Raw genomic sequence first — 24693 nt, 5'->3', positions numbered from 1 at the left:
GTTATAACCCTAATACATATAGTTATAACCCTAATACATACATAACCCTAATACATACATAACCCTAATACATACATAACCCTAATACATACATAACCCTAATACATATAGTTATAACCCTAATACATATAGTTATAACCCTAATACATACATAACCCTAATACATATAGTTATAACCCTAATACATATAGTTATAACCCTAATACATAGTTATAACCCTAATACATACATAACCCTAATACATATAGTTATAACCCTAATACATACATAACCCTAATACATATAGTTATAACCCTAATACATACATAACCCTAATACATATAGTTATAACCCTAATACATATAGTTATAACCCTAATACATACATAACCCTAATACATACATAACCCTAATACATACATAACCCTAATACATACATAACCCTAATACATATAGTTATAACCCTAATACATACATAACCCTAATTCATACATAACCCTAATATATATAGTTATAACCCTAATACATATATAACCCTAATACATACATAACCCTAATACATATAGTTATAACCCTAATACATACATAACCCTAATACATACATAACCCTAATATATATAGTTATAACCCTAATACATACATAACCCTAATACATACATAACCCTAATATATATAGTTATAACCCTAATACATACATAACCCTAATACATACATAACCCTAATATATATAGTTATAACCCTAATACATACATAACCCTAATACATACATAACCCTAATACATATAGTTATAACCCTAATACATATATAACGCTAAAAGAGCTATATATATAAATAAATGTCCTTGTTTTTAAAAGAAAAGCAACATTTTTTGTCCATTAAAATAACATGAAATTGATCAGAAATACAGTGTAGACATTGTTAATGTTGTAAATGACTATTGTAGTTTTGGTGATACGGGGCTTGGTGATACAGGCTTGGTGATACGTGGCTTGGTGATACAGGGCTTGGTGATACGGGGCTTGGTGATGCAGGGCTTGGTGATGCAGGGCTTGGTGATGCAGGGCTTGGTGATACGGGGCTTGGTGATACGGGGCTTGGTGATGCGGGGCTTGGTGATGCGGGGCTTGGTGATGCGGGGCTTGGTGATACGGGGCTTGGTGATACGGGGCTTGGTGATACGGGGCTTGGTGATACGGGGCTTGGTGATGCGGGGCTTGGTGATGCGGGGCTTGGTGATGCGGGGCTTGGTGATACGGGGCTTGGTGATACGGGGCTTGGTGATACAGGGCTTGGTGATAACTAGGAGCAGCTGGAAGGCACAAGGCTAAAACGCAGCGCTTCATTTACCCTCCATTGTTTCTGCAGGATCTTTGTTGTTGCTATTTTACGTTTGATGTGTAAATAGGCTCTAGAGCTCCGACCTGAAGATCACCGACGTCATGATTCAACCTTGCCCCCCCCCCCCCCCCCAGTACCCAGTTGTCTCGAAAGCACCATAAATTCAGAAAATGTCAGACTTTGATGAAAAAGTTAATGACAACATCTGCAGCGCCACCTTCCTGTTCAAGTGAGCACAACAAGGTGAGTCCAGAAATGTCTTGTCCTCTGCTGAATAAATTATGTACCATGTCATGGAGATAGTATTTCTTTCTTAGCTACACTAATACAAACATTTATGTTGTGTTTTTTTATCTGTTATTTTACCAGGTAAGATGACTGAGAACACATTCTCATTTGCAGCAACGACCTGGGGAATAGTTACAGGGGAGAGAAGGGGGATGAATGAGCCAATTGTAAACGGGGGATTATTAGGTGACTGTGATGGTTTGAGGACCAGATTGGGAATTTAGCCAGGACACCGGGGTTAACACCCCTACTCTTACTGTAAGAGCCATGGGATCGTTAGTGACCACAGAGAGTCAGGACACCAGGGTTAACACCCCTACTCTTACAATCAGTACCATGGGATCTTTAATGACCTCAGAGAGTCAGGACACCGGGGTTAACACCCCTACTCTTATGATAAGAGCCATGGGATCTTTAATGACCTCAGAGAGTCAGGACACCGGGGTTAACACCCCTACTCTTACTGTAAGAGCCATGGGATCGTTAGTGACCACAGAGAGTCAGGACACCAGGGTTAACACCCCTACTCTTACTGTAAGAGCCATGGGATCGTTAGTGACCACAGAGAGTCAGGACACCAGGGTTAACACCCCTACTCTTACAATCAGTACCATGGGATCTTTAATGACCTCAGAGAGTCAGGACACCGGGGTTAAAACCACTACTCTTATGATAAGTGCCATGGGATCTTTTAATGACCGCAGAGAGTCAGGTCACCCGTTTAACGTCCCATCCGAAAGACGTCACCCTATACAGGGCAGTGGTGGTATGCCCAATCACTGCCTTGGGGCTTTGGGGTATTTTTTTTAGATCAGAGGAAAGAGTGCCTCCTACTGGCCCTCCAACACCACTTCCAGCAGCTACTGGTCTCCCATCCAGGGACTGACCAGGACCAACCCTACTTAGCTTCAGAAGCAAGCCAGCAGTGGGATGCAGGGTGGTATGCTGCTGGTTGCAGGGTGGTATGCTGCTGGTTGCAGGGTGGTATGCTGCTGGTTGCAGGGTGTTATGCTGCTGGTTGCAGGGTGGTATGCTGCTGGATGCAGGGTGGTATGCTGCTGGTTGCAGGGTGGTATGCTGCTGGATGCAGGGTGGTATGCTGCAGGTTGCAGGGTGGTATGCTGCTGGTTGCAGGGTGGTATGCTGCTGGATGCAGGGTGGTATGCTGCAGGTTGCAGGGTGGTATGCTGCTGGTTGCAGGGTGGTATGCTGCTGGATGCAGGGTGGTATGCTGCAGGTTGCAGGGTGGTATGCTGCTGGTTGCAGGGTGGTATGCTGCTGGTATGCTGCTGGTTGCAGGGTGGTATGCTGCTGGCTGGTGTAAACTGTGAGTCGCCCATGTGCCTCACTAATAATTTGGTCCCATTCCCCCTCAAAACTTAGCCTACTGCTCTGACTTGGTGTTGCACATGTAGACTATTTTAGAGAAATGTCATCATCGAATATTGTAAGCTTTACACGCCCCCTTCATCCTACGGTTCTGACTTGGGGTACAGGGAGAACACTGTGCTTACAGCCCATGTTCTGACTTGGGGTACAGGGAGAACACTGTACTAACAGCCCATGTTCTGACTTGGGGTACAGGGAGAACACTGTATTAACAGCCCATGTTCTGACTTGGGGTACAGGGAGAACACTGTACTATAAGCCCATGTTCTGACTTGGGGTACAGGGAGAACACTGTACTATAAGCCCATGTTCTGACTTGGGGTACAGGGAGAACACTGTATTAACAGCCCATGTTCTGACTTGGGGTACAAGGAGAACACTGTACTATAAGCCCATGTTCTGACTTGGGGTACAGGGAGAACACTGTACTATAAACCCATGTTCTGACTTGGGGTACAGGGAGAACACTGTACTAACAGCCCATGTTCTGACTTGGGGTACAAGGAGAACACTGTGCTAACAGCCCATGTTCTGAATTGTGTCACTGTACATTTTAAAAGTGCTGAACAAAGTTATATTGATTACGTCCATCCCAGCTCACTCAGTAATGTCTTAATCGAAATGACGGATTACCTCTTATCCGCTCGTCATTCCCTTAGTAGTTTGCACATCTCAATTCTCAGTAGAAACCACATTCGTTTAAGCATGTCAGCCATGTTTTTTTTAAGGCAGTAAATGAGGCTGAATGAACTGTTTCGCTGCCAAACAAGCCTCCGCTGATACCACTGCTACACCTGGCTAAGGATTCACTCCATGGTGCTGAAAAGAAAGCTCTGCTGTTGGGACAGCTTTATTTACGCCCTAACAGTTTGCGGGCACCGTTTATCACCATTATAGTGCAATTAATGTATTATTTAGTGTTGTGGCTTTGCTGGCATGCATCTAAAACATTTTGGGGGAGTCAAACCATGATTTGAGTCCCACATTTTTGGGGAGTCCCGCCATGATTTTTGGGGAGTCCCACCATGATTTTTGAGGCCCACCATGATTTTTGGGGAGTCCCACCATGATTTTTGGGGAGCCCACCATGATTTTTGGGGAGTCCCACCATGATTTGAGTCCCACCATGATTTTTGGGGAGTCCCACCATGATTTTTGGGGAGTCCCGCCATGATTTTTGGGGAGTCCCACCATGATTTTTGGGGAGCCCCACCATGATTTTTGGGGAGCCCCACCATGATTTTTGGGGAGCCCCACCATGATTTGAGTCCCACATTTTGGGGAGCCCCACCATGATTTTTGGGGAGCCCCACCATGATTTTTGGGGAGCCCCACCATGATTTGCATGCATAAATCACCACTGATGCTGTCTGCCATTTGCCCAGTACAGTTGAAACCAGGATTAATCCATGAAGAGCACACTTCTACAGGATGCCGGTAGCCATCGAAGGTGAGCTGCCGAACTGTAGTCAGGGTCAAGACCCTGGTGAGGACAACGAGCAGATGAGCTTCCCTGAGACGGTTTCTTTACAGATGTGTGTCACCAGGCCAGAACTCCATCCCATCAAAACAGGCAAAAATATTTCAAGCGGTGTTTTCAAACAGTTCTTACACACAAAGGGTATTATCATAATGTCCACCATTTCAAAGTATTATTCCAACTTCATATTTCCACACTATATAAATCACATGAAAAAAAAGTCTCCAGCATCATCTCCTTTCTTGTTTCATGATGGGAAAATGGACTCCAATATGGAGAGGGTTTTATGCAGAATAATAAACGGGAGCTATTTATTTTTATTTTATTTCACCTTTATTTAACCAGGTAGGCTAGTTGAGAACAAGTTATCATTTGCAACTGCGACCTGGCCAAGATAAAGCATAGCAGTGTGAACAGACAACACAGAGTTACACATGGAGTAAACAATTAACAAGTCAATAACACAGTAGAAAAAAAGGGGAGTCTATATACATTGTGTGTAAAAGGCATGAGGAGGTAGGCGAATAATTACAATTTTGCAGATTAACACTGGAGTGATAAATGTTCAGATGGTCATGTACAGGTAGAGATATTGGTGTGCAAAAGGGCAGAAAAGTAAATAAATAAAAACAGTATGGGGATAAGGTAGGTGAAAATGGGTGGGCTATTTACCAATAGACTATGTACAGCTGCAGCGATCGGTTAGCTGCTCAGATAGCAGATGTTTGAAGTTGGTGAGGGTGATAACAGTCTCCAACTTCAGGGATTTTTGCAATTTGTTCCAGTCACAGGCAGCAGAGTACTGGAATGAAAGGCGGCCAAATTAGGTGTTGGCTTTAGGGATGATCAGTGAGATACACCTGCTGGAGCGCGTGCTACGGATGGGTGTTGCCATCGTGACCAGTGAACTGAGATAAGGCGGAGCTTTACCTAGCATGGACTTGTAGATGACCTGGAGCCAGTGGGTCTGGCGACGAATATGTAGCGAGGGCCAGCCGACTAGAGCATACAAGTCGCAGTGGTGGGTGGTATAAGGTGCTTTAGTGACAAAACGGATGGCACTGTGATAAACTGCATCCAGTTTGCTGAGTAGAGTGTTGGAAGCAATTTTGTAGATGACATCGCCGAAGTCGAGGATCGGTAGGATAGTCAGTTTTACTAGGGTAAGTTTGGCGGCGTGAGTGAAGGAGGCTTTGTTGCGGAATAGAAAGCCGACTCTTGATTTGATTTTTGATTGGAGATGTTTGATATGAGTCTGGAAGGAGAGTTTACAGTCTAGCCAGACACCTAGGTACTTATAGATGTCCACATATTCAAGGTCGGAACCATCCAGGGTGGTGATGCTAGTCGGGCATGCGGGTGCAGGCAGCGATCGGTTGAAAAGCATGCATTTGGTTTTACTAGCGTTTAAGAGCAGTTGGAGGCCACGGAAGGAGTGTTGTATGGCATTGAAGCTCGTTTGGAGGTTAGATAGCACAGTGTCCAAGGACGGGCCGGAAGTATATAGAATGGTGTCGTCTGCGTAGAGGTGGATCAGGGAATCGCCCGCAGCAAGAGCAACATCAATGATATATACAGAGAAAAGAGTCGGCCCGAGAATTGAACCCTGTGGCACCCCCATAGAGACTGCCAGAGGACCGGACAGCATGCCCTCCGATTTGACACACTGAACTCTGTCTGCAAAGTAATTGGTGAACCAGGCAAGGCAGTCATCAGAAAAACCGAGGCTACTGAGTCTGACAATAAGAATATGGTGATTGACAGAGTCGAAAGCCTTGGCAAGGTCGATGAAGACGGCTGCACAGTACTGTCTTTTATCGATGGCGGTTATGATGTTGTTTAGTACCTTGAGTGTGGCTGAGGTGCACCCGTGACCGGCTCAGAAACCAGATTGCACAGCGGAGAAGGTACGGTGGGATTCGAGATGGTCAGTGACCTGTTTGTTGACTTGGCTTTCGAAGACCTTAGATAGACAGGGAAGGATGGATATAGGTCTGTAACAGTTTGGGTCCAGGGTGTCTCCCCCTTTGAAGAGGGGGATGACTGCGGCAGCTTTCCAATCCTTGGGGATCTCAGATGATATGAAAGAGAGGTTGAACAGGCTGGTAATAGGGGTTGCGACAATGGCGGCGGATAGTTTCAGAAATAGAGGGTCCAGATTGTCAAGCCCAGCTGATTTGTACGGGTCCAGGTTTTGCAGCTCTTTCAGAACATCTGCTATCTGGATTTGGGTAAAGGAGAACCTGGAGAGGCTTGGGCGAGGAGCTGCGGGGGGTCGGAGCTGTTGGCCGAGGTTGGAGTAGCCAGGCGGAAGGCATGGCCAGCCATTGAGAAATGCTTGTTGAAGTTTTCGATAATCATGGATTTATCGGTGGTGACCGTGTTACCTAGCCTCAGTGCAGTGGGCAGCTGGGAGGAGGTGCTCTTGTTCTCCATGGACTTCACAGTGTCCCAGAACTTTTTGGAGTTGGAGCTACAGGATGCAAACTTCTGCCTGAAGAAGCTGGCCTTAGCTTTCCTGACTGACTGCGTGTATTGGTTCCTGACTTCCCTGAACAGTTGCATATCGCTGGGACTATTCGATGCTATTGCAGTCCGCCACAGGATGTTTTTGTGCTGGTCGAGGGCAGTCAGGTCTGGAGTGAACCAAGGGCTGTATCTGTTCTTAGTTCTGCATTTTTTGAACGGAGCATGCTTATCTAAAATGGTGAGGAAGTTACTTTTAAAGAATGACCAGGCATCCTCAACTGACGGGATGAGGTCAATGTCCTTCCAGGATACCCGGGCCAGGTCGATTAGAAAGGCCTGCTCACAGAAGTGTTTTAGGGAGCATTTGACAGTGATGAGGGGTGGTCGTTTGACTGCGGCTCCGTAGCGGATACAGGCAATGAGGCAGTGATCGCTGAAATCCTGGTTGAAGACAGCGGAGGTGTATTTGGAGGGCCAGTTGGTCAGGATGACGTCTATGAGGGTGCCCTTGTTTACAGAGTTAGGGTTGTACCTGGTGGGTTCCTTGATGATTTGTGTGAGATTGAGGGCATCTAGCTTAGATTGTAGGACTGCCGGGGTGTTAAGCATATCCCAGTTTAGGTCACCTAACAGAACAAACTCTGAAGCTAGATGGGGGCGATCAATTCACAAATGGTGTACAGGGCACAGCTGGGAGCTGAGGGGGTCGGTAGCAGGCGGCAACAGTGAGAGACTTATTTCTGGAGAGAGTAATTTTCAAAATTAGTAGTTCGAACTGTTTGGGTATGGACCTGGAAAGTATGACATTACTTTGCAGGCTATCTCTGCAGTAGACTGCAACTCCTCCCCCTTTGGCAGTTCTATCTTGACGGAAGATGTTATAGTTGGGTATGGAAATCTCAGAATTTTTGGTGGCCTTCCTGAGCCAGGATTCAGACACGGCAAGGACATCAGGGTTAGCAGAGTGTGCTAAAGCAGTGAGTAAAACAAACTTAGGGAGGAGGCTTCTGATGTTGACATGCATGAAACCAAGGCTTTTTCGATCACAGAAGTCAACAAATGAGGGTGCCTGGGGACATGCAGCTAAAATAATATACATCGATAAACAGAGATGTCTGCTCACGGTTTTGCTGCTCCCAAACTCGATCTTTCTAAATACGAGTGTTACTGGAACAAACAAAAACAAAAACCCACCTCTCTTGTCCCATGAGACACTGCTTCACGGCTGGATATCTTGCTCTTCCGCTCTCAAAATGCATTTATCAACAGGGTTACCGCTAAGACCTGTTTTTCCATGGTTGTAAATATTGCCATTTGCACCACATTAAACTGTCTTTAAGGACACACCTCAAATATTGCTACTCCTTCCACCTCAGCGCAAGCAAGCTGTTAGACAGGTCATCTGACTAACCTGGCATAAGGGGTGGGAAACGCCAGAGCACCTGGTTTTACATGACGAAATTGCCAACTAATGTGCATTTGACACTTTCGCTGCCTTAGGGCGAGTCAAAAACAGATCCCAGAGGAAGGATAAAAAGAGAGAACAGGCTCAGGAGAGACCTACAGTACACAGTACAGAGAACAGGCTCAGGAGAGAGAGACCTACAGTACACAGTACAGAGAACAGGCTCAGCAGAGAGAGACCTACAGTACACAGTACAGAGAACAGGCTCAGCAGAGAGAGACCTACAGTACACAGAATAGAAAACAGGCTCAGGAGAGACCTACAGTACACAGTACAGAGAACAGGCTCAGGAGAGAGAGACCTACAGTATAGAGAACAAGCTCAGGAGAGGGAGACCTACAGTATAGATAACAAGCTCAGGAGAGAGAGACCTACAGTATAGATAACAAGCTCAGGAGAGAGACCTACAGTATAGAGAACAAGCTCAGGAGAGGGAGACCTACAGTATAGATAACAAGCTCAGGAGAGAGAGACCTACAGTATAGAGAACAGGCTCAGGAGAGAGACCTACAGTATAGAGAACAAGCTCAGGAGAGGGAGACCTACAGTATAGATAACAAGCTCAGGAGAGAGAGACCTACAGTATAGATAACAAGCTCAGGAGAGAGAGACCTACAGTATAGAGAACAGGCTCAGGAGAGAGAGACCTACAGTATAGAGAACAAGCTCAGGAGAGGGAGACCTACAGTATAGATAACAAGCTCAGGAGAGAGAGACCTACAGTATAGAGAACAGGCTCAGGAGAGAGAGACCTACAGTATAGATAACAAGCTCAGGAGAGAGAGACCTACAGTATAGAGAACAGGCTCAGGAGAGAGAGACCTACAGTATAGAAAACAGGCTCAGGAGAGAGAGCTACAGTATAGATAACAAGCTCAGGAGAGAGAGACCTACAGTATAGAGAACAGGCTCAGGAGAGTTGCAAAGAAAAAGCCATATCTCAGATTGGCCAATAATAAGAAAAGATTAAGATGGGCAAAAGAACACAGACACTGGACAGAGGAACTCTGCCTAGAAGGCCAGAACAAGAATAGATGACAAGTTTCTGAAAGAAAGATTGCTTATTTAAATCAGAACAGTTTTCAGCTGCGCTAACATAATTGCAAAAGGGTTTTCTAATGATCAATTAGCATTTTAAAATGATACATTTTGGATTAGCGAACACAACGTGCCATTGGAACACCGGAGTGATGGTTGCTGATAATGGGCCTCTGGACGCCTATGTAGATATTCCATTAAAAATCTACCGTTTCCAGCTACAATAGTCATTTACAACATTAACAATGTCTACACTGTATCTCTGATCCATTTGATGTTATTTTAATGGACAAAGGAAAAGCAGACCTCCTGTACAACTCTCAGACCTCCTGTACAACTCTCAGACCTCCTGTACAACTCTCAGACCTCCTGTACAACACATGACAGTGATTCTAACTCAGTCTCATCTCAGACCTCCTGTACAACACATGACAGTGATTCTGTCTTGTAACAGTGCGCCCACTATATACTGTTCTGGGATCTGACGTTCATTCAGACTTAGTGATATATCCCTGGGCCAGACTTGTGAAATAAATAAGTATTTAAGTAAGTAAAATGTTTGTGTTTTAATTTGTTGAAAAGTTAATGCAGGATTAATGACTACCTATCCCATAATAAGCTTTAAATGCTGATGGAGCAGAACCAGTTGCCCCTGTCATACCCCATTTCCATGGTTACCGAGCACAAAGAGACCCGCCGCCTTTCACACATACCTCCTTTGGCACCTGTGGAGAAAAGGAGAACAAAGAGTTTAGACCGGGCATGCTAGCTAGCCTGTTGGTGTGATACAGACCGGGCATGCTAGCTAGCCTGTTGGTGTGTGACAGACCGGGCATGCTAGCTAGCCTGTTGGTGTGTGACAGACCGGGCATGCTAGCTAGCCTGTTGGTGTGTGACAGACCGGGCATGCTAGCTAGCCTGTTGGTGTGTGACAGACCGGGCATGCTAGCTAGCCTGTTGGTGTGTGACAGACCGGGCATGCCAGCTAGCCTGTTGGTGTGTGACAGACCGGGCATGCTAGCTAGCCTGTTGGTGTGTGACAGACCGGGCATGCTAGCTAGCCTGTTGGTGTGTGACAGACAGGGCATGCTAGCTAGCCTGTTGGTGTGTGACAGACCGGGCATGCTAGCTAGCCTGTTGGTGTGTGACAGACCGGGCATGCTAGCTAGCCTGTTGGTGTGTGACAGACCGGGCATGCTAGCTAGCCTGTTGGTGTGTGACAGACCGGGCATGCTAGCTAGCCTGTTGGTGTGTGACAGACCGGGCATGCTAGCTAGCCTGTTGGTGTGTGACAGACCGGGCATGCTAGCTAGCCTGTTGGTGTGTGACAGACCGGGCATGCTAGCTAGCCTGTTGGTGTGTGACAGACCGGGCATGCTAGCTAGCCTGTTGGTGTGTGACAGACCGGGCATGCTAGCTAGCCTGTTGGTGTGTGACAGACCGGGCATGCTAGCTAGCCTGTTGGTGTGTGACAGACCGGGCATGCTAGCTAGCCTGTTGGTGTGTGACAGACCGGGCATGCTAGCTAGCCTGTTGGTGTGTGACAGACCGGGCATGCTAGCTAGCCTGTTAGTGTGTTATAGACCGGGCATGCTAGCTAGCCTGTTGGTGTGTGACAGACCGGGCATGCTAGCTAGCCTGTTGGTGTGTGACAGACCGGGCATGCTAGCTAGCCTGTTGGTGTGTGACAGACCGGGCATGCTAGCTAGCCTGTTGGTGTGTGACAGACCGGGCATGCTAGCTAGCCTGTTAGTGTGTGTGTGTGTGTGTGTGTGTGTGTGTGTGTGTGTGTGTGTGTGTGTGTGTTACAGACCGGGCATGCTAGCTAGCCTGTTAGTGTGTGTGTGTGTTACAGACCGAGCATGCTAGCTAGCCTGTTAGTGTGTGTGTTACAGACCGTGCATGCTAGCTAGCCTGTTAGTGTGTGTGTGTGTTACCGACCGGGCATGCTAGCTGGCCTGTTAGTGTGTGTGTGTGTGTTACCGACCGGGCATGCTAGCTAGCCTGTTAGTGTGTGTGTTACATTAAGCAAATGGAATGTAATTCCATGCAGGTGATGACTATGGTTGATCTAAAATGGTTGTGTAGCTCCAGACTTTTAATCCCAAACCTCATAGAGCCGGGTAGCGTAGTGGTTAGAGCCGGGTAGCGTAGTGGTTAGAGCCAGGTAGCGTAGTGGTTAGAGCCAGGTAGCCAGCCTAGTGGTTAGAGCCAGGTAGCGTAGTGGTTAGAGCCAGGTAGCGTAGTGGTTAGAGCCGGGTAGCGTAGTGGTTAGAGCCGGGTAGCGTAGTGGTTAGAGCCGGGTAGCGTAGTGGTTAGAGCCAGGTAGCGTAGTGGTTAGAGCCAGGTAGCCAGCCTAGTGGTTAGAGCCAGGTAGCGTAGTGGTTAGAGCCAGGTAGCGTAGTGGTTAGAGCCGGGTAGCGTAGTGGTTAGAGCCGGGTAGCGTAGTGGTTAGAGCCGGGTAGCCTCGTGGTCAGAGCCGGGTAGCGTAGTGGTTAGAGCCGGGTAGCGTAGTGGTTAGAGCCGGGTAGCGTAGTGGTTAGAGCCGGGTAGCGTAGTGGTTAGAGCCGGGTAGCGTAGTGGTTAGAGCCGGGTAGCGTAGTGGTTAGAGCCGGGTAGCGTAGTGGTTAGAGCCGGGTAGCCTAGTGGTTAGAGCCGGGTAGCCTAGTGGTTAGAGCCGGGTAGCCTAGTGGTTAGAGCCGGGTAGCGTAGTGGTTAGAGCCGGGTAGCGTAGTGGTTAGAGCCGGGTAGCCTAGTGGTTAGAGCCGGGTAGCCTAGTGGTTAGAGCCGGGTAGCGTAGTGGTTAGAGCCGGGTAGCGTAGTGGTTAGAGCCGGGTAGCGTAGTGGTTAGAGCCGGGTAGCGTAGTGGTTAGAGCCGGGTAGCGTAGTGGTTAGAGCCGGATAGCGTAGTGGTTAGAGCCGGGTAGCCTAGTGGTTATAGCCGGGTAGCCTAGTGGTTAGAGCCGGGTAGCGTAGTGGTTAGAGCCGGGTAGCGTAGTGGTTAGAGCCGGGTAGCGTAGTGGTTAGAGCCGGGTAGCGTAGTGGTTAGAGCCGGGTAGCGTAGTGGTTAGAGCCAGGTAGCCTAGTGGTTAGAGCCAGGTAGCCTAGTGGTTAGAGCCGGGTAGCCAGCCTAGTGGTTAGAGCCGGGTAGCGTAGTGGTTAGAGCCGGGCAGCCAGCCTAGTGGTTAGAGCCGGGTAGCGTAGTGGTTAGAGCCGGGTAGCCTAGTGGTTATAGCCGGGTAGCCTAGTGGTTAGAGCCGGGTAGCCTAGTGGTTAGAGCCGGGTAGCGTAGTGGTTAGAGCCGGGTAGCGTAGTGGTTGGAGCCGGATAGCGTAGTGGTTAGAGCCGGGTAGCGTAGTGGTTAGAGCCGGGTAGCCTAGTGGTTAGAGCCGGGTAGCCTAGTGGTTAGAGCCGGGTAGCCCAGTGGTTAGAGCCGGGTAGCCTAGTGGTTAGAGCCGGGTAGCGTAGTGGTTAGAGCCGGGTAGCGTAGTGGTTAGAGCCGGGTAGCGTAGTGGTTAGAGCCAGGTAGCGTAGTGGTTAGAGCCGGGTAGCGTAGTGGTTAGAGCCAGGTAGCCTAGTGGTTAGAGCGTTGGACTAGTAACCGGAAGGTTGCAAGTTCAAACCCCCGAGCTGACAAGGTATAAATCTGTCGTTCTGCCCCTGAACAAGCAGTTAACTAGGCCGTCATTGTAAATAAGAAATTGTTCTTAACGGAGTTGCCTAGTTAAATAAAGGTAAAATAAATATGGTCTAGCTATCCCATCAGCATGGAGAGAGATCTCCCTGGCTGCAAAACCAATGTTTAAGATTTAAGCAGGAAGAGGATGATGGTCAGTAAGATGTAGACAGAAGAGAAGGTTTTTTGTCAGGGTCCATACCGTCCATTCCCCTGCTGTGGAACCTTTCCTCCAGGCGCCTTCAAACTTGTTAAGAGCCCAATTCTGGTTCTCATCTTCTGAGAGGGTGTCCGGGGTAAGGTTACAGATCTCCAGACGAGAGTACTGACTGAGGAAATCTGAGAATGACATCCTGGAACACAGAGATGTATGGCACACACCATTAAAACATTACCATTATACCATTAAAACATTACCATTTTACCATTATAACATTAAAACATTACCATTATAAGATTAAAACATTACCATTTTACCATTAAACATTACCATTATACCATTAAAACATTACCGTTATACCATTAAACATTACCATTAAAACATTACCATTGTAACATTAAAACACTACCATTATACCATTAAAACATTACCATTATACATTAAAGCATTACCATTATACCATTAAAACATTACCATTATAACATTAAACATTACCATTAAAACTACCATTATAACATTAAACATTACCATTAAAACATTACCATTATACCATTAAACATTACCATTAAAACATTACCATTGTAACATTAAAACATTACCATTATACCATTAAAACATTACCACTATAACATTAAAACATTACCATTATAACATTACCATTATACCATTATACCATTAAAACATTACCATTATACCATTAAACATTACCATTATAATATTAAAACATTACCATTATCACATACCATTACCATTATAACATTAAAACATTACCATTAAAACATTAAAATTATAACATTACCATTAAAACATTACCATTATAACATTACTACAAAACTAAGGAGATGATTGTGGACTTCAGGAAACAGCAGAGGGAACACCCCCCTATCCACATCGATGGAACAGTAGTGGAGAGGGTAGTAAGTTTTAAGTTCCTCGGCATACACATCACAGACAAACTGAATTGGTCCACCCACACAGACAGCATCGTGAAGAAGGCGCAGCAGCGCCTCTTCAACCTCAGGAGGCTGAAGAAATTCGGCTTGTCACCAAAAGCACTCACTAACTTCTACAGATGCACAATCGAGAGCATCCTGGCGGGCTGTATCACCGCCTGGTACGGCAACTGCTCCGCCCACAACCGTAAGGCTCTCCAGAGGGTAGTGAGGTCTGCACAACGCATCACTGGGGGCAAACTACCTGCCCTCCAGGACACCTACACCACCCGATGTTACCCGATGTTACAGGAAGGCAGTAGGGCCTGTCATCATTCACTATGAACTGGACTGTGTGTTTACAGTCACTATGAACTGGACTGCGTGTTTACAGGCAGTAGGGTCTGTCATCGTTCACTATGAACTGGACTGTATGTTTACAGGCAGTAGTAGACTGTATGCAACCCACAGGCAGTTAACCCACTTCCTTGGCCATCATTGAAAATAAGAATTTGTTCTTAACGGACTTGCCTAGTAAAATAAAATAAAAATACAGTCCTATTGATTAAACCACCATGAACAGGTAGGCTCTCTCTCCCTCTCTAAGATCAACGACTCATGTTAGCCAGAGTGATGAGCTAAAATCTAACAAGGCAAGAGTAGATCAACCCTCAATTCCTCAGCTTGTATTTGGCCCGTAAAAAATTACACTGATAAACAAAACAAAAATGGGGAATAGTATCCTGCTCGTCCCTATGCAACCTGACTGCCAAAGCATGCTCCCAACCCACGTTATGGGAACTGAATGGGAACTGCCTGCCCAGCCACCTTAAATCAAATGCATTTAGCATCGATCAACTACTAAGAGATATGCATGCCAAGAGTGGATTTTTAAAAAACCTTTATTTAACTAGGCAAGTCAGTTAAGAACAAATTCTTAATTTACAATGATGGCCGACACTGGCCAAACCCTCCCCTCCCCTAACCTGGACGACGCTGGGCTAATTGTGCGCCGCCCAATGGGACTCCCAATCACAGCCGGTTGTGAAACAGCCTGGAATCGAACCAGGGTGTCTGTAGTGACATCGCTAGCACTGAGATGCAGTGCCTTAGACCGCTGCACCACTCGGTAGCCCCGAGTTGAATGATAACAGTCATTGAAATTCATCATAGCGATTCACACTTCTCTCTAGCATCTCTAAAAGTGACACGATATCCTCCCAGCAGCTGCCTAGCTAGCTATCGTTAGGCTGCGTGCTTTTAGCTCGCTACATAAATGGATGCGCTAGCCCATTAGCCACGCGATGACTGCCCTTGTAATCATTGCCCTTGCTAATTTGATTGTATTGACCATCCCAGCCTTCGTTAGATTTGTCTGTTTTTGTCCAAAAATATTGAGTAATTGAAACAGTGCATCCCGAATGGCTGGAGGCAGCCAACAATGTACCAGGCCAGCTGGGATTTACAACCTGATAGCAAGATGTTTGGGACGACCAAGAAAATGTATTGGAGAATTATATTAACCGGAGCATAACTGCATCTATCTAGTCTGCCAACCATGTTTTATACTACATTATGACATTTATGGTCAAATAGAACCTATTTTTAAAGCATCTTACAAAGTTGGTTTTGTACCATAAACCAGTCAAATTGATATTTTTGATTGATACGTTTGTCTGTTTCATATCTGCGAAGTAGTTAAAAACGCTGTCAGTTGTACTTTTAAATGTCAATGGGCTGAGTCAGTCTTCAAAAGGTCAGCAACACACTCTCTCTGCTGGCTCTGTACCATACCATGCACGCCAGAGAGACAACGCCCTCATTATTATGGCGCAATACAACCGAAGATAGCAGAACTAGCAGAACTAGACTAGTCAATGGCACAGACTTGAGTCATCATTGCAATAACCCTACAGCATTACAACAACGCTAGCAAGGGGATTAAGGGAGGCAGGTAGCCTAGTGGTTAGAGCGTTGGACTAGTAACCAGCAGGTAGTCTAGTGGTTAGAGCGTTGGACTAGCAACCAGCAGGTAGTCTAGTGGTTAGAGCGTTGGACTAGTAACCAGCAGGTAGTCTAGTGGTTAGAGCGTTGGACTAGCAACCAGCAGGTAGTCTAGTGGTTAGAGCGTTGGACTAGTAAACAGCAGGTAGCCTAGTGGTTAGAGCGTTGGACTAGTAACCAGCAGGTAGTCTAGTGGTTAGAGCGTTGGACTAGTAACCAGCAGGTAGTCTAGTGGTTAGAGCGTTGGACTAGTAACCAGCAGGTAGTCTAGTGGTTAGAGCGTTGGACTAGTAACCAGCAGGTAGTCTAGTGGTTAGAGAGTTGGACTAGTAACCAGCAGGTAGTCTAGTGGTTAGAGCGTTGGACTAGTAACCAGCAGGTAACCTAGTGGTTAGAGCGTTGGACTAGTAACCAGCAGGTAGTCTAGTGGTTAGAGCGTTGGACTAGTAACCAGCAGGTAACCTAGTGGTTAAAGCGTTGGACTAGTAACCAGCAGGTAACCTAGTGGTTAGAGCGTTGTACTAGTAACCAGCAGGTAGACTAGCGGTGGTCCTCCGTAGCTCCGTTAGCACAGCGTTGGTCCTCCGCAGCTCCGTTAGCACAGCGGTGTTCCTCCGTAGCTCCGTTAGCACAGCGGTGGTCCTCCGTAGCTCCGTCAGCACAGCGGTGGTCCTCCGTAGCTCCGTCAGCACAGCGGTGGTCCTCCGTAGCGCCGTCAGCACAGCGGTGGTCCTCCGCAGCTCCGTCAGCACAGCGGTGGTCCTCCATAGGTCCGTTAGCACAGCGGTGGTCCTCCGCAGCTCCGTTAGCACAGCGGTGTTCCTCCGCAGCTCCGTTAGCACAGCTGTGGTCCTCCATAGGTCCGTCAGCACAGCGGTGGTCCTCCGTAGCTCCGTCAGCACAGCGGTGGTCCTCCGCAGCTCCGTCAGCACAGCGGTGTTCCTCCGCAGCTCCGTCAGCACAGCGGTGGTCCTCCGCAGCTCCGTCAGCACAGCGGTGGTCCTCCGCAGCTCCGTTAGCACAGCGGTGGTCCTCCGCAGCTCCGTTAGCACAGCGGTGGTCCTCCGCAGCTCCGTTGCACGGCGGTGGTCCTCCGCAGCTCCGTTAGCACGGCGGTGGTCCTCCGCAGCTCCGTTAGCACGGCGGTGGTCCTCCGCAGCTCCGTTAGCACGGCGGTGGTCCTCCGCAGCTCCGTTAGCACGGCGGTGGTCCTCCGCAGCGCCGTTGCACGGCGGTGGTCCTCCGTAGATCCGTTAGCACGGCGGTGGTCCTCCGCAGCTCCGTTAGCACGGCGGTGGTCCTCCGCAGCTCCGTTAGCACAGCGGTGGTCCTCCGCAGCTCCGTTAGCACGGCGGTGGTCCTCCGCAGCTCCGTTAGCACGGCGGTGGTCCTCCGCAGCTCCGTTAGCACGGCGGTGGTCCTCCGCAGCGCCGTTAGCACGGCGGTGGTCCTCCGTAGATCCGTTAGCACGGCGGTGGTCCTCCGTAGCTCCGTTAGCACGGCGGTGGTCCTCCGTAGCTCCGTTAGCACGGCGGTGGTCCTCCGTAGCTCCGTTAGCACGGCGGTGGTCCTCCGTAGCTCCGTTAGCACGGCGGTGGTCCTCCGCAGCTCCGTTAGCACGGCGGTGGTCCTCCGCAGCTCCGTTAGCACGGCGGTGGTCCTCCGCAGCTCCGTTAGCACAGCGGTGGTCCTCCGCAGCTCCGTTAGCACAGCGGTGGTCCTCCGCAGCTCCGTTAGCACAGCGGTGGTCCTCCGCAGCTCCGTTAGCACAGCGGTGGTCCTCCGCAGCTCCGTTAGCACAGCGGTGGTCCTCCGCAGCTCCGTTAGCACAGCGGTGGTCCTCCGCAGCTCCGTTAGCACAGCGGTGGTCCTCCGCAGCTCCGTTAGCACAGCGGTGGTCCTCCGCAGCTCCGTTAGCACAGCGGTGGTCCTCCGCAGCTCCGTTAGCACAGCGGTGGTCCTCCGTAGCTCCGTTAGCACAGCGGTGGTCCTCCGTAGCTCCGTTAGCACAGCGGTGGTCCTCCGCAGAGCATTATGCAATGCCAGCATTGTGGGTTAGATTTCCAAGACTACCCATACTTAAACATGTACACACGCATGACTGGAAGTGGCTTTGGATAAAAGTTCAAAAGTTTGGGGTAACTTCAAAATGTCCTTGTTTTTGAAAGAAAAGCACATTTTTGGTCCATTAAAATAACATGAAATTGATCAGAAATACAGTGTAGGTGTAGATTGTTAATGTTGTAAATGAACACACACTGGACAGAGGAACTCAGTTTTCAGCTGTGCTAATAATTGCAAAAGGGTTTTCTAAAGATCAATTAGCCTTTTAAAATTATAAACTTGGATTAGCGAACACAACGTGCCATTGGAACACAGGCGTGATGGTTGCTGATAATGGGCCTCTGTAGATATTCCATAAAAACTACAATAGTCATTTACAACATTAACAATGTCTACAATGTATTTCTGATCAATTTCATGTTTTTTAAGCCCTATCCCAGCAGGCCTAACATAGGGCTGTACCCTAACAGCATCCCAGCAGGCCTTGCATAGGGCTGTACCCTAACAGCATCCCAGCAGGCCTAACATAGGGCTGTACCCCAACAGCATCCCAGCAGGCCTAACATAGGGCTGTACCCTAACAGCATCCCAGCAGGCCTAACATAGGGCTGTACCCTAACAGCATCCCAGCAGGCCTAACATAGGGCTGTACCCTAACAGCATCCCAGCAGGCCTAACATAGGGCTGTACCCTAACAGCATCCCAGCAGGCCTAACATAGGGCTGTACCCTAACAGCATCCCAGCAGGCCTAGCATAGGGCTGTACCCTAACAGCATCCCAGCAGGCCTTGCATAGGGCTGTACCCTAACAGCATCCCAGCAGACCTAGCATAGGGCTGTACCCTAACAGCATCCCAGCAGGCCTAGCATAGGGCTGTACCCTAACAGCATCCCAGCAGGCCTAACATAGGGCTGTACCCTAACAGCATCCCAGCAGGCCTAACATAGGGCTGTACCCCAACAGCATCCCAGCAGGCCTAGCATAGGGCTGTACCCCAACAGCATCCCAGCAGGCCTAGCATAGGGCTGTACCCCAACAGCATCCCAGCAGGCCTAGCATAGGGCTTTACTCACTTGTCGCTCCAGGCTCCGGTCCACTCCACCTGTCCCCAGGGGTTACTGACCAGCTGCAGGGAGTCTCCTCTGTACGACACCTAGACACGGGATCGGTTTGAGCAAGGCGAGGCAAAGAAACGAGAACCCTGGACATATAATGGAAGTAGTTAGAGCTCACCAGTTCTGCTCCAGTCAGAGAGTAGGCGTGACCCCTAACTAGCTTACTGGACGTGATGGCCTCAGAGTCAGCTAAGTTACTGATCTGTAAAGAAGAACAGAGAACAAAGAGTAACTCCTTCAGACTGGTGGGGAGAACACAGTAACTCCTTCAGTCTGGTGGGGAGAACACAGTAACTCCTTCAGTCTGGTGGGGAGAACACAGTAACTCCTTCAGACTGGTGGGGAGAACACAGTAACTCCTTCAGACTGGTGGGGAGAACACAGTAACTCCTTCAGACTGGTGGGGAGAACACAGTAACTCCTTCAGTCTGGTGGGGAGAACACATTAACTCCTTCAGTCTGGTGGGGAGAACACAGTAACTCCTTCAGTCTGGTGGGGAGAACACAGTAACTCCTTCAGACTGGTGGGGAGAACACAGTAACTCCTTCAGACTGGTGGGGAGAACACAGTAACTCCTTCAGACTGGTGGGGAGAACACAGTAACTCCTTCAGACTGGTGGGGAGAACACAGTAACTCCTTCAGTCTGGTGGGGAGAACACATTAACTCCTTCAGTCTGGTGGGGAGAACACAGTAACTCCTTCAGTCTGGTGGGGAGAACACAGTAACTCCTTCAGACTGGTGGGGAGAACACAGTAACTCCTTCAGACTGGTGGGGAGAACACAGTAACTCCTTCAGACTGGTGGGGAGAACACATTAACTCCTTCAGACTGGTGGGGAGAACACAGTAACTCCTTCAGTCTGGTGGGGAGAACACAGTAACTCCTTCAGTCTGGTGGGGAGAACACAGTAACTCCTTCAGTCTGGTGGGGAGAACACAGTAACTCCTTCAGTCTGGTGGGGAGAACACAGTAACTCCTTCAGTCTGGTGGGGAGAACACAGTAACTCCTTCAGACTGGTGGGGAGAACACAGTAACTCCTTCAGTCTGGTGGGGAGAACACAGTAACTCCTTCAGTCTGGTGGGGAGAACACATTAACTCCTTCAGTCTGGTGGGGAGAACACAGTAACTCCTTCAGTCTGGTGGGGAGAATACAGAGTAACTCCTTCAGACTGGTGGGGAGAACACAGTAACTCCTTCAGTCTGGTGGGGAGAACACAGTGACTCCTTCAGTCTGGTGGGGAGAACACAGTGACTCCTTCAGACTGGTGGGGAGAACACAGTAACTCCTTCAGACTGGTGGGGAGAACACAGTAACTCCTTCAGACTGGTGGGGAGAACACAGTAACTCCTTCAGTCTGGTGGGGAGAACACAGTGACTCCTTCAGACTGGTGGGGAGAACACAGTAACTCCTTCAGACTGGTGGGGAGAACACAGTAACTCCTTCAGTCTGGTGGGGAGAACACAGTGACTCCTTCAGTCTGGTGGGGAGAACACAGTGACTCCTTCAGACTGGTGGGGAGAACACAGTAACTCCTTCAGACTGGTGGGGAGAACACAGTAACTCCTTCAGACTGGTGGGGAGAACACAGTAACTCCTTCAGTCTGGTGGGGAGAACACAGTGACTCCTTCAGACTGGTGGGGAGAACACAGTAACTCCTTCAGACTGGTGGGGGAGAACACAGTAACTCCTTCAGTCTGGTGGGGAGAACACAGTAACTCCTTCAGACTGGTGGGGAGAACACAGTAACTCCTTCAGTCTGGTGGGGAGAACACAGTAACTCCTTCAGACTGGTGGGGAGAACACAGAGTAACTCCTTCAGACTGGTGGGGAGAACACAGTAACTCCTTCAGTCTGGTGGGGAGAACACAGTAACTCCTTCAGTCTGGTGGGGAGAACACATTAACTCCTTCAGTCTGGTGGGGAGAACACAGTAACTCCTTCAGACTGGTGGGGAGAACACAGTAACTCCTTCAGACTGGTGGGGAGAACACAGTAACTCCTTCAGACTGGTGGGGAGAACACATTAACTCCTTCAGTCTGGTGGGGAGAACACAGTAACTCCTTCAGTCTGGTGGGGAGAACACAGTAACTCCTTCAGTCTGGTGGGGAGAACACAGTAACTGCTTCAGTCTGGTGGGGAGAACACATTAACTCCTTCAGTCTGGTGGGGAGAACACAGTAACTCCTTCAGACTGGTGGGGAGAACACATTAACTCCTTCAGACTGGTGGGGAGAACACAGTAACTCCTTCAGTCTGGTGGGGAGAACACAGTAACTCCTTCAGACTGGTGGGGAGAACACAGTAACTCCTTCAGACTGGTGGGGAGAACACAGTAACTCCTTCAGTCTGGTGGGGAGAACACAGTGACTCCTTCAGTCTGGTGGGGAGAACACAGTGACTCCTTCAGACTGGTGGGGTTGAGGAACTAGAGCAAGTACACTTGTCGTTTTGTTTGGAACACAACACACACAATTACCATTGCGGTTTACGTGATCCAAAAAAAGTTACCATTATAATTCGCAATCTGGGTCAGGTGGGTATCGTTTGAAAGCTTATTCTATTGTCAACATGGCTAGCGAAGTTCTAAATTATGATCTTACAGTGCGAGGCTTTTCACAACGCACTTCAGACAAACGGATTGTAATTTTGATGCATAGAATGGAGGCATGAGTTCAGATGGTTGTGTTCCACGGCAAATTGTCTTCACAACAGGACAAACATAGACTCATTGTTGTTCAGGACAACCCAGGGTATAACACACGTCCTCCTCGTGGATCACACATAGGGATGATAAACCACACTGTAAATGACATGAGTTTTCAAATATGGAAATGTGAAGTGAACATTTGCTTGTATGACATCAAAAATGAGGTATTTATTATTACATTTACATTTACATTTAAGTCATTTAGCAGACGCTCTTATCCAGAGCGACTTACAAATTATAATCCTCAATGTCTCATTTTTCAAAATTCATCGACTCCTCTCGGTTTACAGCAGTTCCCCTCCACTCAGACAACAACACATGTTCAACAGTTTCTCCTCTCGGTTTACAGCAGTTCCCCTCCACTCAGACAACAACACATGTTCAACAGTTTCTCCTCTCGTTTTACAGCAGTTCCCCTCCACTCAGACAACAACACATGTTCAACAGTTTCTCCTCTCGTTTTACAGCAGTTCCCCTCCACTCAGACAACACATGTTCAACAGTTTCTCCTCTCGGTTTACAGCAGTTCCCCTCCACTCAGACAACACATGTTCAACAGTTTCTCCTCTCGGTTTACAGCACTTCCCCTCCACTCAGACAACACATGTTCAACAGTTTCTCCTCTCGGTTTACAGCACTTCCCCTCCACTCAGACAACAACAGTTTCCCAGTCAGCTGGAGGGATGAGGGGACATCTTCTTGTCACTCACAGCGCTCTAGTTCAGAACAGCGGTCAGTCAAAACACATACAGAGCTGTGAAGTGGAGAAACTGAGCTCTGACGTCATGTGCAGCATGTTACTCTACAGACACTGCGTTCCAATTAGGCGCGTATTAATTACAGAATCTGCCAATTTCAACGTGTGTGTGTGTGTGTGTGGTACATCGATCGAGCAGCCAAGCAGGGAGCCTCTGCTCAGAGCTTTCCTGATGATCTTGAAGAGTTTTGGTCCAGCGTTCCTCAATTCATGGACCTCAGCGATGCCCCCAGTGAAGTCCTCAAAGCCCTCAGTGGTGGAGCCTCCGGAGAGAGCCTCATAGCATCCATTCACCCTGAGAGAGACAGACAATATATTCAGCCTCATAGCATCCATTCACCCTGAGAGAGACAGACAATGTATTCAGCCTCATAGCATCCATTCACCCTGAGAGAGACAGAGAGACAGACAATATATTCAGCCTCATAGCATCCATTCACCCTGAGAGAGACAGAGAGACAGACAATATATTCAGCCTCATAGCATCCATTCACCCTGAGAGAGACAGAGAGACAGACAGAGAGACAGACAATATATTCAGCCTCATAGCATCCATTCACCCTGAGAGAGACAGACAATATATTCAGACTCATAGCATCCATTCACCCTGAGAGAGACAGAGAGACAGACAGAGAGAGAGACAGAGACAGACAGAGAGAGAGACAGAGAGACAGACAGAGAGAGAGACAGAGAGACAGACAATATATTCAGCCTCATAGCATCCATTCACCCTGAGAGAGACAGACAATGTATTCAGACTCATAGCATCCATTCACCCTGAGAGAGACAGACAATATATTCAGCCTCATAGCATCCATTCACCCTGAGAGAGACAGAGAGAGAGACAGACAATATATTCAGCCTCATAGCATCCATTCACCCTGAGAGAGACAGACAATATATTCAGACTCATAGCATCCATTCACCCTGAGAGAGACAGACAATATATTCAGCCTCATAGCATCCATTCACCCTGAGAGAGACAGACAATATATTCAGCCTCATAGCATCCATTCACCCTGAGAGAGACAGAGAGAGAGACAGAGAGAGACAATGTATTCAGCCTCATAGCATCCATTCACCCTGAGAGAGACAGAGAGACAGACAGAGAGACAGACAATATATTCAGCCTCATAGCATCCATTCACCCTGAGAGAGACAGACAATATATTCAGCCTCATAGCATCCATTCACCCTGAGAGAGACAGAGAGACAGACAGAGAGACAGACAATATATTCAGCCTCATAGCATCCATTCACCCTGAGAGAGACAGAGAGACAGACAATATATTCAGACTCATAGCATCCATTCACCCTGAGAGAGACAGAGAGACAGACAATATATTCAGCCTCATAGCATCCATTCACCCTGAGAGAGACAGACAATATATTCAGACTCATAGCATCCATTCACCCTGAGAGGGACAGACAATATATTCAGCCTCATAGCATCCATTCACCCTGAGAGAGACAGAGAGAGACAATATATTCAGACTCATAGCATCCATTCACCCTGAGAGAGACAGAGAGACAGACAATATATTCAGACTCATAGCATCCATTCACCCTGAGAGAGACAGAGAGACAGACAATATATTCAGCCTCATAGCATCCATTCACCCTGAGAGAGACAGACAATATATTCAGCCTCATAGCATCCATTCACCCTGAGAGAGACAGAGAGACAGACAATGTATTCAGCCTCATAGCATCCATTCACCCTGAGAGAGACAGACAATATATTCAGCCTCATAGCATCCATTCACCCTGAGAGAGACAGAGAGACAGACAATGTATTCAGCCTCATAGCATCCATTCACCC

The 24693-nt window shown here is 48.1% G+C and overlaps 1 protein-coding gene across 1 annotated transcript; it reads right to left on the bottom strand.

Moving 5' to 3' along the window:
* Positions 1-913: 913 nt before the first annotated feature.
* LOC135531505 (calpain-2 catalytic subunit-like) lies at positions 914-23166 on the bottom strand (the record flags this gene model as incomplete). Its single annotated transcript, XM_064959533.1, has 7 exons — positions 914-1288; positions 10160-10171; positions 13325-13475; positions 15281-15352; positions 19360-19436; positions 19517-19600; positions 22998-23166. Coding segments are annotated over 7 exons (940 nt in total), but the record flags the coding sequence as incomplete, so codon positions are not given.
* Between the last annotated feature and the right edge of the window lie 1527 nt (positions 23167-24693).

Source organism: Oncorhynchus masou, unplaced genomic scaffold, assembly GCF_036934945.1.
Source record: "Oncorhynchus masou masou isolate Uvic2021 unplaced genomic scaffold, UVic_Omas_1.1 unplaced_scaffold_1610, whole genome shotgun sequence".
Lineage (NCBI taxonomy): Eukaryota > Metazoa > Chordata > Actinopteri > Salmoniformes > Salmonidae > Oncorhynchus > Oncorhynchus masou.
Note: the sequence above shows the minus strand (reverse complement) of the source record. Positions and strands in the feature narration are given on the sequence as shown.